The sequence below is a fragment of the Spermophilus citellus genome (assembly GCF_964194105.1).
Source record: "Spermophilus citellus genome assembly, chromosome: 7".
Classification (NCBI taxonomy): Eukaryota; Metazoa; Chordata; class Mammalia; order Rodentia; family Sciuridae; genus Spermophilus; species Spermophilus citellus.
The window spans coordinates 123,725,760-123,742,067 of record NC_138188.1 but is presented as its reverse complement, the minus strand read 5'-3'; the positions used below and the strand labels follow the sequence as shown (position 1 = coordinate 123,742,067).

The following is a 16,308-nucleotide window of genomic DNA, read 5'->3' as shown; positions in this document are numbered from 1 at the left end:
GCCTGGCTCTAGCCAGGAAAAGTAGGGAAGTCACTAGACACAAGAGGAGGCCCTAGGCACTCAGGATTGGAGACTCGCCCAGTCTGGGAGGAGGAGCTGCTGCACAGTGATTGGTTCCCGCGCATTAACACGAGAAACTTGGCCTGGTGGGCACAGCGCCACCTACTGGAAGAGAAGTTAATCAAACTCTAAGACTTCATTTATTAGTTTTTTTTTCTCTTTTTTTTTGATTTGGGTTTTTTATTTCATTTTCATTTTTCTTCCTTGTTGTTTTTTAATTTTTTTTACAATTTTTAAAATTTTTTTTCTTCTAATTTTAATTTTAATTTTTTTATTATTATTTTTTAAAATTTTTTTTCTTTTTTTATTTCCTATTTTTTTCTTCTTTTGTCTTTTCATTTCTTTTCAATTTTCTTATTCCCCCTTCCTTGAATTCTACCTGCTTACTCTCATTCTCTTCAGTGACTTCTTCCCTTCCCTTCTAATACCTTTCCTCCCAAGCATCAAATAAATTTATAGGAGCCAACAGTAACTCAGCAGCCAAACAGAACAAGAAGTAACATGAGCAGCTTGAAAAAGCAAGGAAGAAAAGGAGTACAAACAATGCAGGACAGCCTAAATATTCAGGAGGACCTAGAGTCATCAGAAAAATGGTCATATAAAGAACTCAAGGAACACCTTAGACAGATGGAATGGAACCTTAAAGAGGATACGAGACAGCAAATTCAAGCAGCGAAAGAACATATTGAGAATGAATTACATAAACAGATAAAAGAAGAAATTAAGCATCTTTATCAGGAGATAGAGATTATAAAAAATAATCAAACAATAATTCTAGAAATGAAGGAAATGATAAACCAAATTAAAAACTCAATTGAGAGTATCACTAACAGAGTGGAGCAAGTAGAAACTAGAACGTCAGATAATGAAGACAAAATATATCATCTTGAAAAGAGTCTAGCCAACTCAGATAGGCTGGTAAAAAATCACGAGAAAAACATCCAAGAGTTATGGGATAACATAAAAAAACCAAACTTACGAGTCATTGGGATAGAGGAAGGCACAGAGATTCAAACCAAGGGACTGAGTATCCTGCTGAATGAAATAATTACAGAAAACTTTCCAGAAATAAAAAAGGAAACAGATATACAAATTGAAGATGCATACAGGACACCGAGCACACAAAATCACAGTAGACCAACGCCAAGACACATTGTTATGAAGATATCCAATATACAGAACAAAGAGAAAATATTAAAAGCTACAAGAGAAAGGAGACAGATTACATTCAGAAGTAAACCAATAAGGTTAATAACAGATTTTTCATCACAAACGCTGAAAGCAAGAAGGTCATGGAATAATGTATTTCAAACACTGAAAGACAATGGATGCCAACCAAGAATTCTGTGTCCAGCAAAATTAAGCTTCAGGTATGACAACGAAATAAAAATCTTTCATGATAAAAAAAAGTTAAAAGAATTTGCAGCCAGAAAACCAGCATTGCAAAGCATTTTGAGCAAAACACTACACGAGGAAGAAATGAAAAACAATAACCAAAACCATCAGTGGGAAGTGCCTCGGTAAAGACAGAGGGCGAGGGGAAAGATAATCATGGAGAAACAAACTAATTTTTTTTTAAAAAAGGATAAATAATCAAACATGGCTGGAAGTACAAACCATATATCAATAGTAACTCTGAATGTTAATGGTTTAAACTCTCCAATAAAGCAACATAGGCTGGTATCATGGATTGAAAAAACAAATCCAACAATATGCTGCCTTCGGGAGACACATCGGATTGGAAAAGACATACACAGGCTGAAGTTGAAACGATGGCAAAAAATATACCACGCACATGGTCCTCATAAGCAAGCAGGGGTGGCCATCCTCATATCGAATAAAATCGACTTCAAGACTAAGTTAATCAAAAGGGATAAGGAAGGATATTATATACTGTTAAAAGGAACCATTCACCAACAAGACATAACAATTATCAATATTTATGCACCAAATAATGGTGCTGCGACATTCATACAACAAATTCTCCTCAAGTTCAAGAATCAAATAGACCACAACACAATAATTATGGGTGACTTCAACACACCTCTCTCACCATTGGACAGATCCTCCAAACAAAAGTTGAATAAAGAAACTATAGAACTCAATACCACAATCGATAACCTAGACTTAACTGACATATATAGAATATATCAACCATCATCAAAAGGATATACTTTTTTCTCAGCAGCACATGGATCCTTCTCAAAAATAGACCATATATTATGCCATAGGGCAACCCTCAGTAAATATAAAGGGGTGGAGATAATACCATGCATTTTATCTGATCATAATGGAATGAAACTGGAAATCAATGATAAAAGAAGGAAGGAAAAATCCTACATCACATGGAAAATGAACAATATGTTACTGAATGATCAATGGGTTACAGAAGACATAAAGGAGGAAATCAAAAAATTCTTAGAGATAAATGAAAATACAGACACAACATATCGGAATCTATGGGACACAATGAAAGCAGTTTTAAGAGGGAAATTCATCGCCTGGAGGTCATTCCTCAAAAAAAGAAAAAAAACCAACAAGTAAATGAGCTCACACTTCATCTCAAAGCCCTAGGAAAGGAAGAGCAAAACAACAGCAAATGTAGCAGAAGGCAAGAAATAATTAAAATCAGAGCAGAAATCAATGAAATTCAAACAAAAGAAACTATTGAAAAAATTAACAAAACAAAAAGTTGGTTCTTTGAAAAAATAAATAAGATCGACAGACCTTTAGCCATGCTAACGAAGAGAAGAAGAGAGAGAACTCAAATTACTAACATACGGGATGAAAAAGGCAATATCACAACAGATGCTACAGAAATACAGAAGACAATTAGAAATTATTTTGAAAACCTATATTCCAATAAAATAGAAGACAGTGAAGACATCGATAAATTTCTTAAGTCATATGATTTGCCCAGACTGAGTCAGGAGGATACACACAATTTGAACAGACCAATATCAATGGATGAAATTGAAGAAGAAATCAAAAGACTACCAACCAAGAAAAGCCCAGGACCGGATGGGTATACAGCGGAGTTTTACAAAACCTTTAAAGAAGAATTAATACCAATACTTTTCAAGTTATTTCAGGAAACTGATAAAGATGGAGCTCTTTCAAATTTATTCTATGAGGCCAACATCACCCTGATTCCGAAACCAGACAAAGACACCTCAAAGAAAGAAAACTACAGACCAATATCTCTAATGAACCTAGATGCAAAAATCCTCAATAAAATTCTGGCAAATCGAATACAAAAACACATCAAAAAAATTGTGCACCATGATCAAGTAGGATTCATCCCTGGGATGCAAGCATGGTTCAATATACGGAAAACAATAAATGTTATTCACCACATCAATAGACTTAAACATAAGAACCATATGATCATCTCGATAGATGCAGAAAAAGCATTTGACAAAGTACAGCATCCCTTTATGTTCAAAACATTAGAAAAACTAGGGATAACAGGAACTTACCTCGACATTGTAAAAGCTATCTATGCTAAGCCTCAGGCTAGCATCATTCTGAATGGAGAAAAATTGAAGGCACTCCCTCTAAAATCTGGAACAAGACAGGGATGCCCCCTATTACCACTTCTATTCAATATAGTTCTCGAAACACTGGCCAGAGCAATTAGACAGACGAAAGAAATTAAAGGCATAAAAATAGGAAAAGAAGAACTTAAATTATCACTATTTGCAGATGACATGATTCTATACCTAGAAGACCCAAAAGGGTCTACAAAAAAACTACTAGAACTAATAAATGAATTCAGCAAAGTGGCAGGATATAAAATCAACACACATAAATCAAAGGCATTTCTGTATATCAGCGACAAAACTTCTGAAACAGAAATGAGGAAAAACACTCCATTCACAATATCCTCAAAAAAAAAAAAATCTTTGGAATCAACCTAACAAAAGAGGTGAAAGATTTATACAATGAAAACTACAGAATCCTAAAGAGAGAAGTAGAAGAAGATCTTAGAAGATGGAAAAATATACCCTGTTCATGGATAGGCAGAACTAACATTATCAAAATGGCGATATTACCAAAAGTTCTCTTTAGGTTTAATGCAATGCCAATCAAAATCCCAACGGCATTTCTTGTAGAAATAGATAAAGCAATCATGAAATTCATATGTTTGATTATTTATCCTTTTTTTTTTTAAATTTAGTTTGTTTCTCCATGATTATCTCCCCCCCCCCCCGCCCTCTGTCTTTACCGAGGCACTTCCCACTGATGGTTTTGGTTATTGTTTTTCATTTCTTCCTCATGTAGTGTTTTGCTCAAGATGCTTTGCAATGCTGGTTTTCTGGCTGCAAATTCTTTTAACTTTTGTTTATCATGAAAGATTTTTATTTCATTGTCATACCTGAAGCTTAATTTTGCTGGATACAGAATTCTAGGTTGGCATCCATTGTCTTTCAGTGTTTGAAATACGTTGTTCCAGGATCTTCTTGCTTTCAGCGGCTGTGATAAAAAATCCGTTGTTAACCTTATTGGTTTACCCCTAAATGAAATCTGCCTCTTTTCTCTTGTAGCTTTTAATATTTTCTCTTTGTTCTGTATATTGGATATCTTCATAACAATGTGTCTTGGCGTTGGTCTACTGTGATTTTGTGTGCTCGGTGTCCTGTATGCATCTACAATTTGTATATCTGTTTCCTTTTTTATTTTTGGAAAGTTCTGTAATTATTTCATTCAGCAGGTTACTCATTCCGTTGGTATGAATCTCTGTGCCTTCCTCTATCCCGATGACTCGTAAGTTTGGTTTTTTTAAGTTATCCCAAATCTCTTGGATGTTTTTCTCGTGATTTTTTACCAGCCTATCTGAGTTGGCTAGACTCTTTTCAAGATGATATATTTTGTCTTCATTATCTGACCTTCTGGCTTCTACTTGCTCCACTCTGTTAGTGATACTCTCACTGGAGTTTTTAATTTGGTTTATCATTTCCTTTATTTCTAGAATTATTGTTTGATTTTTTTAATAATCTCTATCTCCTGATAAAGATGCTTAATTTCTTCTTTTATCTGTTTATGTAATTCATTCTCAATGTGTTCTTTTGCTGCTTGAATTTGCTGTCTCGTATCCTCTTTAAGTTTCCATTCCATCTGTCTAAGGTGTTCCTTGAGTTCTTTATATGACCATTTTTCTGATGACTCTAGGTCCTCCTGAATATTTAGGCTGTCCTGCATTGTTTGTACTACTTTTCTTCCTTGCTTTTTCAAGTTGCTCATGTTACTTCTTGTTCTGTTTGGCTGCTGAGTTACTGTTGGCTCCTATAAATTTATTTGATGCTTGGGAGGAAAGGTATTAGAAGGGAAGGGAAGAAGTCACTGAAGAGAATGAGAGTAAGCAGGTAGAATTCAAGGAAAGGGGAATAAGAAAATTGAAAAGAAATGAAAAGACAAAAGAAGAAAAAAATAGGAAATAAAAAAAGAAAAAAAAATTTAAATAATAAAAATTAAAAAAATTTAAAATTAAAATTAGAAGAAAAAAATTTTTAAAAAAATTTAAAAAACAACAAGAAAGAAAAATTAAAATAAAAAAACCCAAATCAGAAAAAAAAAACTAATAAATGCAGTCTTAGAGTTTGATTAACTTCTCTTCCAGTAGGTGGAGCTGTGCCCACCAGGCCAAGCTTCTCCTGTCTATACGCGGGAACCAATCATTGTGCAGCAGTTCCTCCTCCCAGACTGGGCGAGTCTCCAATCCTGAGTGCCTAGGGCCTCCTCTTGTGTCTAGTCACTTCCCCACTTTTCCTCTAGCCAGGCCCCTCTCACCGGTGACACTCACCACAATACTGGCTACACGCCAGGTCTGCTGTTCCTGGGAGCCCTGTTTTCATGAACGACTGGGCACACTCTTCCTGTTTGCCATTCCCTCAGACCCTAAGTTTGTAGAGCTTGGGGCTGAGAATCCTCAGCGAATTTTACTTGCCCTCCAGTAGCCACGCCCCGGTAGCTGGTGCAAGAGACCTCAGTTGTCAGCACTGGTAGGAGCGGTAGCCGGGAGTTCCGCGCCGCAGGTCCCGCGCCACTTCTGTTTCCCTCGGTCTGGCTATCCTGCTCACAGGAGAGCTGGGAGGGGCCCTTAAGTTTTCCCCGATGTGTGGAGAGGGAAGGCTAGGGAATTACACACCTGTAGCCGCAGGTTTCAATGAAGTTATCTCCTCCGCCGCAGTCTGGTGATGTCAGTTCTCTGCCATGGTGGTATCTCTTGCAAATGGTGACAGTTCGTTTCCCTTTGCCGGGTGACCAATGCAACGGGTGGGTCCTTACTGTCTCTCCCAAGCCCCGTTTCAAACCTGTGGCCACTACCTATGAAGGCTCTGTTGGCATTTACCTCCATAGGATCAGAAGGGCTGACCAGTTGTTTCAGCGGGATGGATTAGTGCTGAGTCACAGCTGTTTGTCTGCGGGAAGCAGGCGAACAGGAGCTTGAATTCAGCCGATCCGGGCTCAGTGTGTGTTCTGAGAGGCCCAGACTGTTCGCCCCAGATCCACGTCAGCTCAGCATTGCCTTGTTATCCTGAGCAAACAGAATTTAGACTCTTTACGACTCCCTATGCCCGCACAGCTGAAGAGGTCACAGACTTGATCTCTCCGCGCCCACCGCCATGTTGGATCTCCGCTTTCTTCCACACTGTATTCTTTTATATGTGTTTTTTTAAATATTATTTATTTATCAATAGACCTTTATTTATTTATATGCAGTGCTGAGAATCAAACCCAGTGCCTCACGCATGCTAGGCAAGCTCTCTACCACTGAGCCACAGCTCCAGCCCCTTTTATATGTGTTTTAAAGTTTTTTTTAGTCATAAGAATTGAGTTAACTTTATTTTGTATATCAGATATTATCTCAGAACTGTTGTTGTGTTAGACTCTTTGACACAATAATATTAATCTATTATAAAATTATCTTGTCCTTGGAATAAAAATAGAATGTTACTTTCACATGCGAATAAAGTAACTTAAAATTGTCTTGAATCGTTAAATTCTCTTAAATGACTAGTTACAACAATGACTAAGATTTTGGTATTAGTGTCCCATTAAATATATTAATAAATATTATTTACTTTGGAATTTGATTATCATTGTTATTGTATAATCTAGTCCCTTTGTTTAAGTAACATTCCCAAATCTTTGATCATGCTTATTCCTTTCAGATAAACCTTTAGAATCTCGCAGAATCTTGAACAAGACAGTGCCAAGCTTGCCCAACATGGACACCATTTTCAGGGAAGCCTTTGCAAAGATGCAGAAGCAGTACCCTGGGTGCCTGGCTCCGGAGACTTGTGTCCGTGCAGTCCAGGCCTCTGTGAAGTATCCCTATGAAGTGGGTATCAAGGAGGAAGAGGAGCTATTTATGTACCTTCGGGGATCAGGGCAGGCTAGAGCCCTGCAATATGCTTTCTTTGCTGAAAAGAATGCAAGTAAATGGTCCACTCCCTCTGGGGCCTCATGGAAAACAGCATCAGCACGACCCATCTCCTCCGTTGGTGTCCTTGGTAAGCATGTGGGGGCAGTTCATGGGCTTCTCCAAATGCGTGCATGTCAAGAGCTATCATTTACTTCAGGACACCAGGTCCCAGGTTCTATGCTGAAATCACTACTTCTGTTAGCTCCAGTAATTCACTCCCAAGTCCTCGAACTGCCTTCATCTTATGTGTGAGGCCTAGAGATGCTAACCTTTTCCAGAGTGAGCTAAACTGTAGTGGTGTGAGGGCCTGACCTTGGCTGTCTCTCCGGACTGGAGGCACTGTTTACTCCTCTCTAACCCTTCTCTGTATGAATCTCTCGCTCCAGGATTTCCAAACAGTGATTGATATTTGTAGCATATTTCAAGCATGGCCTTTCACTCTTGCAGCTAAGTATTTGGGATCAATTTTCTTGTCTTTCTGGTCCCTGGATGCATTCACACCTCCTACCACAGAAACACCATCACCTTGTGATGTAGTCTTCCACTGCTCCCTTGTGCTCACTAAAATGCTCTGACATCCATTTGTGTCCTTGAATCAGTCTCTTTAAATGCCACATTGCCATAGAAATTGTGGCTCAATAAGTTAGTTTCTAATTCCCCTGAATCATTCATTTTCTCCTGCACTCTCTCTACAGGCTTGGGAACAATGGGCCGAGGCATTGCCATTTCTTTTGCAAGGGCCAAGATTCCTGTGGTTGCTGTAGAAGTAGACCAAAAGCAGCTTGAAGTTGCAAAGAAGATAATAACTTCCATCTTGGAAAAGGAAGCATCCAAAATGCAGCAGAATGACCAGCCTTGGTCAGGACCAAAAATCAAGTTCAGTTCATCTATGAAGGAGCTTGCTAGCGTAGACTTAGTTGTCGAAGCAGTATTTGAGGATATGAAGCTGAAGAAACGAGTCTTTGCTGAACTGTCAGCCATGTGCAAGCCTGAAGCATTTTTGTGCTCTAATACTTCATCCCTGGACGTGGATGAGATGGCTTCTGCCACCAGTCGACCACACTTGGTCATTGGCACACACTTCTTCTCACCAGCTCATGTAATGAAGTTGTTAGAGGTTATTCCTAGCCGATACTCTTCCCCCACCACCATTGCCACTGTTATGAACTTAGCCAAAAAGATTAAGAAGATTGGCATAGTCGTAGGCAACTGCCGTGGCTTTGTTGGTAATCGAATGCTGGTCCCTTATTATAACCAGACGTATTTCTTGGTAGAAGAAGATAGCAAGCCAGAGGAGGTAGATCAGGTGCTGGAGGAGTTTGGTTTTAAAATGGGACCCTTTCGAGTGTCTGACCTTGCTGGGTTAGATGTGGGTTGGAAAATTCGCCAGGAACAAGGTCTTACTGGACGCACACTGCCTCCTGGTACTCCTGTCCGAAAGCGGGGTACTAGAAGATACTGCCCAATTCCTGATATGCTCTGTGAATCAGGACGCTATGGGCAGAAGACAGGGCGGGGGTGGTATCAGTATGACAAGCCATTGGGAAGGATTCACAAACCTGATCCCTGGCTTTCCAAATTTCTGTCACAGTATAGAGAAACCCATCATATTGAACCCCGTGTCATTAGCCAGGATGAGATCCTTGAGCGCAGCTTGTATGCACTCATCAATGAAGGGTTCCGTATCTTGGGAGAAGGGATGGCTGCTGGCCCAGAGCACATTGACACCATCTACTTGCATGGGTATGGCTGGCCAAGGCACAAGGGTGGGCCCATGTTCTATGCTTCCACAATTGGGTTGCCCACAGTTCTGGAGAAGTTGCAGAAGTACTACAGGCAGAATCCTGATATTCCCCAACTGGAGCCTAGCAACTACCTAAAAAAGCTGGCTTCCCAGGGAAACCCTCCTCTGAAAGAATGGCAAAGCTTGGCAGGGCCCCCCAGCAGTAAATTGTGATTCAGGCTGTGCCTCCCATGCTGGCATCGGGTAAAACTCACTGGATTTCAATAAAGTTAATTCCAAGAATCCAGAGTAAGAGTTCTCTGAAATGCAAAGCAAAGGAAGTAATTGGTTACTTAAACCTTTTTTTTTTTTGATGTTTTTTCTTCTTGATTCTAATGAAGGAAATCTTTATGAATGTGCTTTCTATGCCTCTGAATGTGTTCCTTTCAGATAAATTCCATGATTGATGCAGCTAAGTCATAAACTTCTTTTGGCTTTTTAATCTCACATACATATTATTAATGGAAAATCCTGTGGATCATATATGCCCCCATGGTCACTCACCTCCTGAGCACATGGTGGACCTGGCATCCAGAGGGCATTAATCCAACATGGAATCCTGTGTTGAAGTTAGGTTTGTATCCTCGGAGGTGGGGTTTAGATGGTTTGTAGGGTAGAGTCAGCCGTGAGGATCTCTATGGGAGGGGGCATGAAACACTGCCCAAGGATAAGCAGACTAGTAGCCAGAAAGAGGCCCAACATAGTTGGAAATTGGTGAGGGCACCAAGTATTTGAGACCCAAATAGGGCACACCAGGGCAGCTTGGCAAGTCATGTTCCTGGGATCACTTCTGTCCAAGGCCCAACTCCTGTGCACAGCTGTGCCTGCTGCTTGCAAGGGGCTCAGCAATGTTTGTAGTGTATCCCCTGGGACATAGAACATCTGCTACCTGGTCTTTCCTATTCAAGGAGGAGTAACAGAAAGAATAAGTTGTTAGCTTACGAAAGGATCTTAGTGATCATCTAGCCTTTAAGGATTTCTTAATTCTTCAATAGTGTAACTATGCCAGTTTCCCTGTCAAAATAAACTTTTGTGAATTCACATGTGGATATGGTTGAATCTGAAATATCTGAATTGATTGCAAAGCAAGTTTTGTATAGTTTTGTTTCACTATAAGTGCCCTTCTTGTGTAACTTTTTGCCTTATGTGGTTCAAAGTTCAGGGACTAGTCGATATAAAAATCCATACAAATTTTGAGAGCTGAATTACTCATAATATCCAAAACTGTAAACAGCCCAAATGTCCATTAACTGATAACCATGTGGTATGTCCTTAGAGTAGACTCTTACTCATCCATGAAAAAAGATGAAGTCCTGATATCTGGTACAGCATTATAAACTTCCAATACATTTTACTAAGTGAAGGAAGCTAATCACAAAACACCTTACATTGTATAGACATTTAAGAACATGTCCAGGGTAGGCAAATAGAAACAAAGTAGATAAGAATTTTCCTGAGTCTGGAATACTGGAATGGGGAGTGACTACTAATGGTTTTCTTGGAAATGTTCTAAAGTGATTGTGGTAATATACTAAAAAGCTGTTAAGTTTTGTAATTTAAAATAGTGACTTGCCTGGTATGTAAATTCTGTCTCAATAAAGTTATTACTCAACAGATAAATCGTTGCTAATATTGTTTTCCTTCAGTATGAAGCAGATGAGCTGCTTTTGCAATAGTTTCACCTGTGAGAGAAATTTGGAAAGCCAGGAATCAAGTTATTAGAAGTCCTAATAGAGCTGGGCATGGTGGTGCCAGCCTGTAGCCCCTGAGAGGAAGGAGACTGAAGTGGGAATATTGCTTGAACCCAGGAATTTTAGGCCATCCTGGGCAACTTAACAAGACTCTAAGAAATCTTGAATGCATGGAATATGAGGTTTTCCATTGGAAAAAAAAATCAAAACTAAATATAAAAATCAAGTGTCTGTGTTTTCTTCTTATTGTTTGACAATACTTGGAATGGAACCCACAGGTGCCATACCCCTGAGCTACATCCCTTCATTATTTTGAGACTGCATCTTGTTATGTTGCTGAGACTGGTCTGGACTTTACCATCCTCCTTTCTCAGTCTCCAGAGTCACTGGGATTACAGGACTGTGGCATTGTCCCTGGCTAAATTCCTTCCTTTCAGAGTAATTTTTAAGATGTATACTACTAGGTTTTATATAACTTGGTCTTTGAAATTAAAGGCATCAAAGGGAAAGATTCTTGAAAGTGGTAACTGTCTCCAATGTGTTTTATTTTCAAATTAATGTAGGCAAAAACCACATTAGCTTTTTCTTCTACAACCTTGAAGGAATTTTATTGTTCTTAAAACTGATTTTACTCCCACAGTATCTTCTAGTTTGAGGTTTTGGAACCACGAAGAGATTTCATGAGGCAATAACCCCTGAAATTTTATGATAATGTTTGTGTAAAAGTATATGACATATGGAGGTTCCATATGTCACATCATTCCAAAAAGGGGTCTATGAACCCATAAAGGTGAAGGACCAATACCTCATATAGAAAATGAGAACAAATATAAGTTCATGTATTATTTTATATCAAAGGAAGCAAAACTAATTGGGGTCCTCAGTAGCAGAACTGGAAGTACTGTAATGTTAAGTGCATTGCAAGGTAGAATGGTTACATATGAGAAGAACTTGGCCAAAAATTTTTGATCCATAAAAGTATCAGAAGTATAGATTTTTGTTATCTAACATTTATGAAGTTTGCCCTACGTGCATATGATATTAGCTAACAGTAATCTGAACCCATTACCTATTACCAAACCATTTTAACATATTTCACCACGTCATTTCTAAATTCCTTGTTACTGTGTTCTGTAATGTACACGTATATTAATATAACCTGGTTAGACCAAGAAACCGAGGTGTGGTGGCCCTGACGGCCTTTGATCAGGGACTGTGGGAGGAACACAGGAGTGTGCGGGATGTATTTGCCCCTAGTAGGAGGCGACACCAACGCCCACATTCCAGGGCCCGGCGTGCACGCGGAGGCCGGGCTCACCGAGGGGAGAATGACAGAAGCAGCCACGGCAGATCACTCCTGTCCATATGTGGGTGCACGTGAGTGTGGGACTCCAGAAGAGGAGCCAGACCCAGTCCGGTCGCAGCGCCCTCTAGCCCGAGACAGCCGCTGACGCCGCAGCGCCCTCCTGCGTCTGCAGCCAGCTGGCATTCAGTTCACCCAAACGCTGCTTCCTAGGATTTCTACCAGGGCTCCGCTCAGAGCTGCCGGACCGACACCGCGCCCGCCTTGGCGCGGAGCTGCGCCGCCCGCAGACTGGACTTCCAGCAGTGCGACGGGCTCTCCATCAGTGCCACTCACAGCCATGGCAAGTGCTTCAAGCTGCACTGGTGCTGTCACCTAGGATGATGACACTGTACGTGGAACCGCGGTCCTGGGGCGCCCGCGGGGCTGTTCGGATTGTGGCCCGCGTGGTGCGGTTGGTGGCTCCTTGCTCTCCTGGGGCTGTTGCGCCGCAGGCTGGAGCCGCGCTGGGCTCGGGTTGCTAGAATTGCCCTGGAGCGCAACGCCTAGCGCTGCCTTGGTAACGGGAGGAATTCCCGGGAGGGATGCTAGCTCTGGTCCCTGGCAAGGCGTCCTCGTCCCTTCCAGACAGGACTTCCTTTTTCTTTTTCTTAAGGACCCGAAATGTCCAGGCCACGTGTTGAGAAGTGGTAGAGCGTCGGTGGCGTTGATGGCCAGCGGAGGGGAAGCTTCTTTTCGGGGTTAGATGGTGCAAGAAGCGCCTCACTTTCTTCCTCACTTGCCTTTCCGAATGCTGATTTAAAGTGTCCCTCAATAGGTGAACGGATAAAGAAAATGTGGTATATATACTAGGTGGAATATTACCCAGCTTTAAAGAAGAGTAAAATTATGGCATTTTCCAGTACATGGTTGGAGTTGGAGAACATCATGCTAAGTGAAATAAGCCAATCCCACAAAACCAAAGGCCAAATGTTTTCTCTAATATGCAGATGCTAATTCACAATAAGGCACGGGGGTGGGGGCACTAGGGAAGAATAGCATTACCTTAGGTTAGGTAGAGAGAAGTGATGGGAGGGAAGGGGAGGGGATGTGGAGACAGGAAAGACAGTAGAATGAAACAGACATTATTACTGTAATAATATATCAATATATCATATATCAATATATAACCTTGATATATGATATATATTATTATTACTATAATAATATATCAATATATATCCTTGGTCTAACCAGATTATATTGATATACGTGTACATTACAGAACACAATAACAAGAAATTTAGAAATGACGAGGTGGTGAAATATGTTAAAATGGTTTGGTAATAGGTAATGGTTTCAGACTGTTAGCTAATATCATAAGCAAATATACACCTAGGGCAAACTTCATAAATGTTAGATAACAAAAATCTATACTTCTGATCATTTTCCGGACCAATATGATTCTGCAACATGTACACTCAGAAAAATGACAGATTATATCCCATCTATGTATAATGTATCAAAGTGCACAAATGCATTCTACTGTCATGTATAACTAAAACAAATTTTTAAAAAATTTTTAGAAAGAGTCTTGGAAATCAAACTTGTCCCATTGATCATATTCCAATTGAGAAAGCGCTGAAATGGGAAGAATTGCTTCCAGGAAGTTTAAAGGAACCATTTTGGAGGGCACACTCTTTAGATACCCAGTTGCAGCATTTAAAGCCAAGTGTATGAATGTATTTAAGAATTAGAAAATAAACTGACTTGTAGGTATGCTTAAAGGATCTTAATTTAATGCATGAAAGCCAAAACTACATTGTCTCGGACCTTTCTCTGTATCCTGACTTTGATTTTTAAATACGTAGCCATTTAATCAGAATTCCACAATTTGATAAGTTCATGATTTTGGGCCTGTTCTATCTGATGAATCATTTATTTTTAGAAATACATTTTGAAGTTAGTTTTCACATAACTTAGAATAGAGGCTTTGGGGGTGCTTATTTAGAACGCAAAATTTTCAAGTGAACTTAAGTTGAACATTGTTTTTGTTGTTGGTTAGAAGAAAAATAGTTCACAACGGGAGAAGCCATATGTAATAAAATCCTTATTTACATTACTTGAACATGATTGAATATTTTGATTGAATTTATGAATTAAAGGATATATAATGCTTGCATTTTCTTTATAAATTCAACATACATGGAGCTGTTCTGATTTTTTGTGTTCCCTCTGCTGATGGGTCAAGTTCTACCTATCTATTTTATGTGTGTGGGGGGGAGGGGGGGCAGGACTGTGGGGTCATTAATGGCATTTGAACTCTGGTCGCCACCATACTAGGCAAGTGCTTTACCTCTGAACCACATCCCCAGCCCTTCTTATTTTCTATTTTAAGGATTAGAAAATAAACTGACTTGTAGGTATGCTTCAAGGATCTTAATTTAATGCATATTTTCTATTTTGAGACAAGATTTCAATGAGTTGCTCAAGCTGGTTTGTATTTTTTCCCTCCTTGTTGTTATTGTGGTCAGATATATTCCCAACTAGAAAACATTCCTTCTGGGAGTGGTTTACAGAGTTGGGAGTAGCAACTATAGAAGACCCACAATGCTAATGTCTACACAAAATCTCTTTAAGAATTCATTTCCAGGGGAAGCATCAATCATAGTCCAAGGTGAGTATGGTTAAATACGGTTCAGATTAGTGCCATTTTTATTTCAGCTGTGTCCCTTGTGAGTACACAGTTACTGATGGGAACCTTACCCTCTAATCAGATAGCATGCTCTTTCATTAGTCTTGATTCTTAAAATATTCTTCCTTCTATGAGTGAATGTATAGTTTCTAACTTGTTTTCCACTGATCCTATTTGTACCATCTTGTGTAGAAACAATCTAATTCTTTTTCTGATCATGACTGTTTCAACTCCTCCGATAAAAACATCTGAATATACATAGGAATTTCTTGCAGTCATAACCTATCCTTTGTATCCCTGGCCATTTACAAAATGAAATAAGTTCCCATGGGTTTTCCTGAAATTGTAGAATGCAATTTCACTAAATGAAGTTAGTTAGCATTTTCCTCCCAAATCATTGTTTTGACCCATCTTCTTCTTGGTAAGTTTCTTCTGGGATTCTAAGCATTCTGTTGTTTGTTTTTTTTTTTTTTTCTGAACATTTGCTAATGTATTTATGTTCCTGGGAAAACCGCAACCACCAGAAAGGTAGGCAGTATCTCAGTTGTCATGTGATCAATCCAAAGTGGAGCAAAACTGATCTCTCTCATCTTGAAGTACATCTGCTGCTGCTAGAGTCCCATTAGCTATTCTGATATCTACATCTCATCATACTAAACCTACTGCTGTCACATTGAATTAAGCTTGCTTTCATCTAATGCCATTAAATGGACTTTTAAATAAACATTTGTGGCAAATAAGTCACAGCTTATTCATTTTAATCTTATGGGTATCTGTTTGGACACAGGTGACAGATCTCTTAGGTATTTTTCCCTATTAAATTTTGTTTCATTAGAGTTAGCCCATTATTCAACAGAGGTGTGGAATCAGGGTCTTGGTAAGTTTCTTCAAAGCTCCTCCATACATGAGAAAGTTGATAGGGGTCTTTCCATACAATGGATGCTCCAGTTTCATCAGCTTCAGCAATTAGAATGCACGTGATTTTTTTGCATGAATTTATTAATTTAATCCTCACAACAGTCTTGTGAAGTAGATGCTCTTGCTATCTTCATTTTTTCAACTAAGAAGCTTGCCCATGGTCTCACAAATGCATGTGTAATGGCCAGTGGTAGCTGTTCATCAGAATGTGACAGACCACCTGGCACCAGGGCCGCTGGTTACTTGGTTCCACAGAAGGAACTGTGAGGATGAGGTCAGCTGTTTTAGATGATTTTTGAAACAAGCAGAAATTAACCAAATAAGTAAAATGAGAATGACTTCTGATTTTAAGAGAAGGGCAATGATCTGCAGCATGGATGTTTTTGGTGTGGTTTTGATTTCTATAAATAGATTTTAGTAAATAATAAATTATTTGAATAAAACATTCTA

General features: G+C 39.3%; 1 protein-coding gene across 1 annotated transcript in view; it reads left to right on the top strand.

The window, feature by feature from the left end:
• LOC308653702 (peroxisomal bifunctional enzyme-like) overlaps nt 1-10,894 on the top strand; it is a 196,165-nt gene extending 185,271 nt beyond the window's left edge. The window contains exons 2-3 of the mRNA XM_081302368.1: nt 7,236-7,577; nt 8,185-10,894. Coding sequence (XP_081158494.1) covers nt 7,292-7,577; nt 8,185-9,446 — 1,548 coding nt within the window. The 5' untranslated portion in view covers nt 7,236-7,291 and the 3' untranslated portion in view covers nt 9,447-10,894. The remainder of the gene's footprint in view (nt 1-7,235; nt 7,578-8,184) is intronic.
• The last annotated feature ends 5,414 nt before the right edge of the window (nt 10,895-16,308 follow it).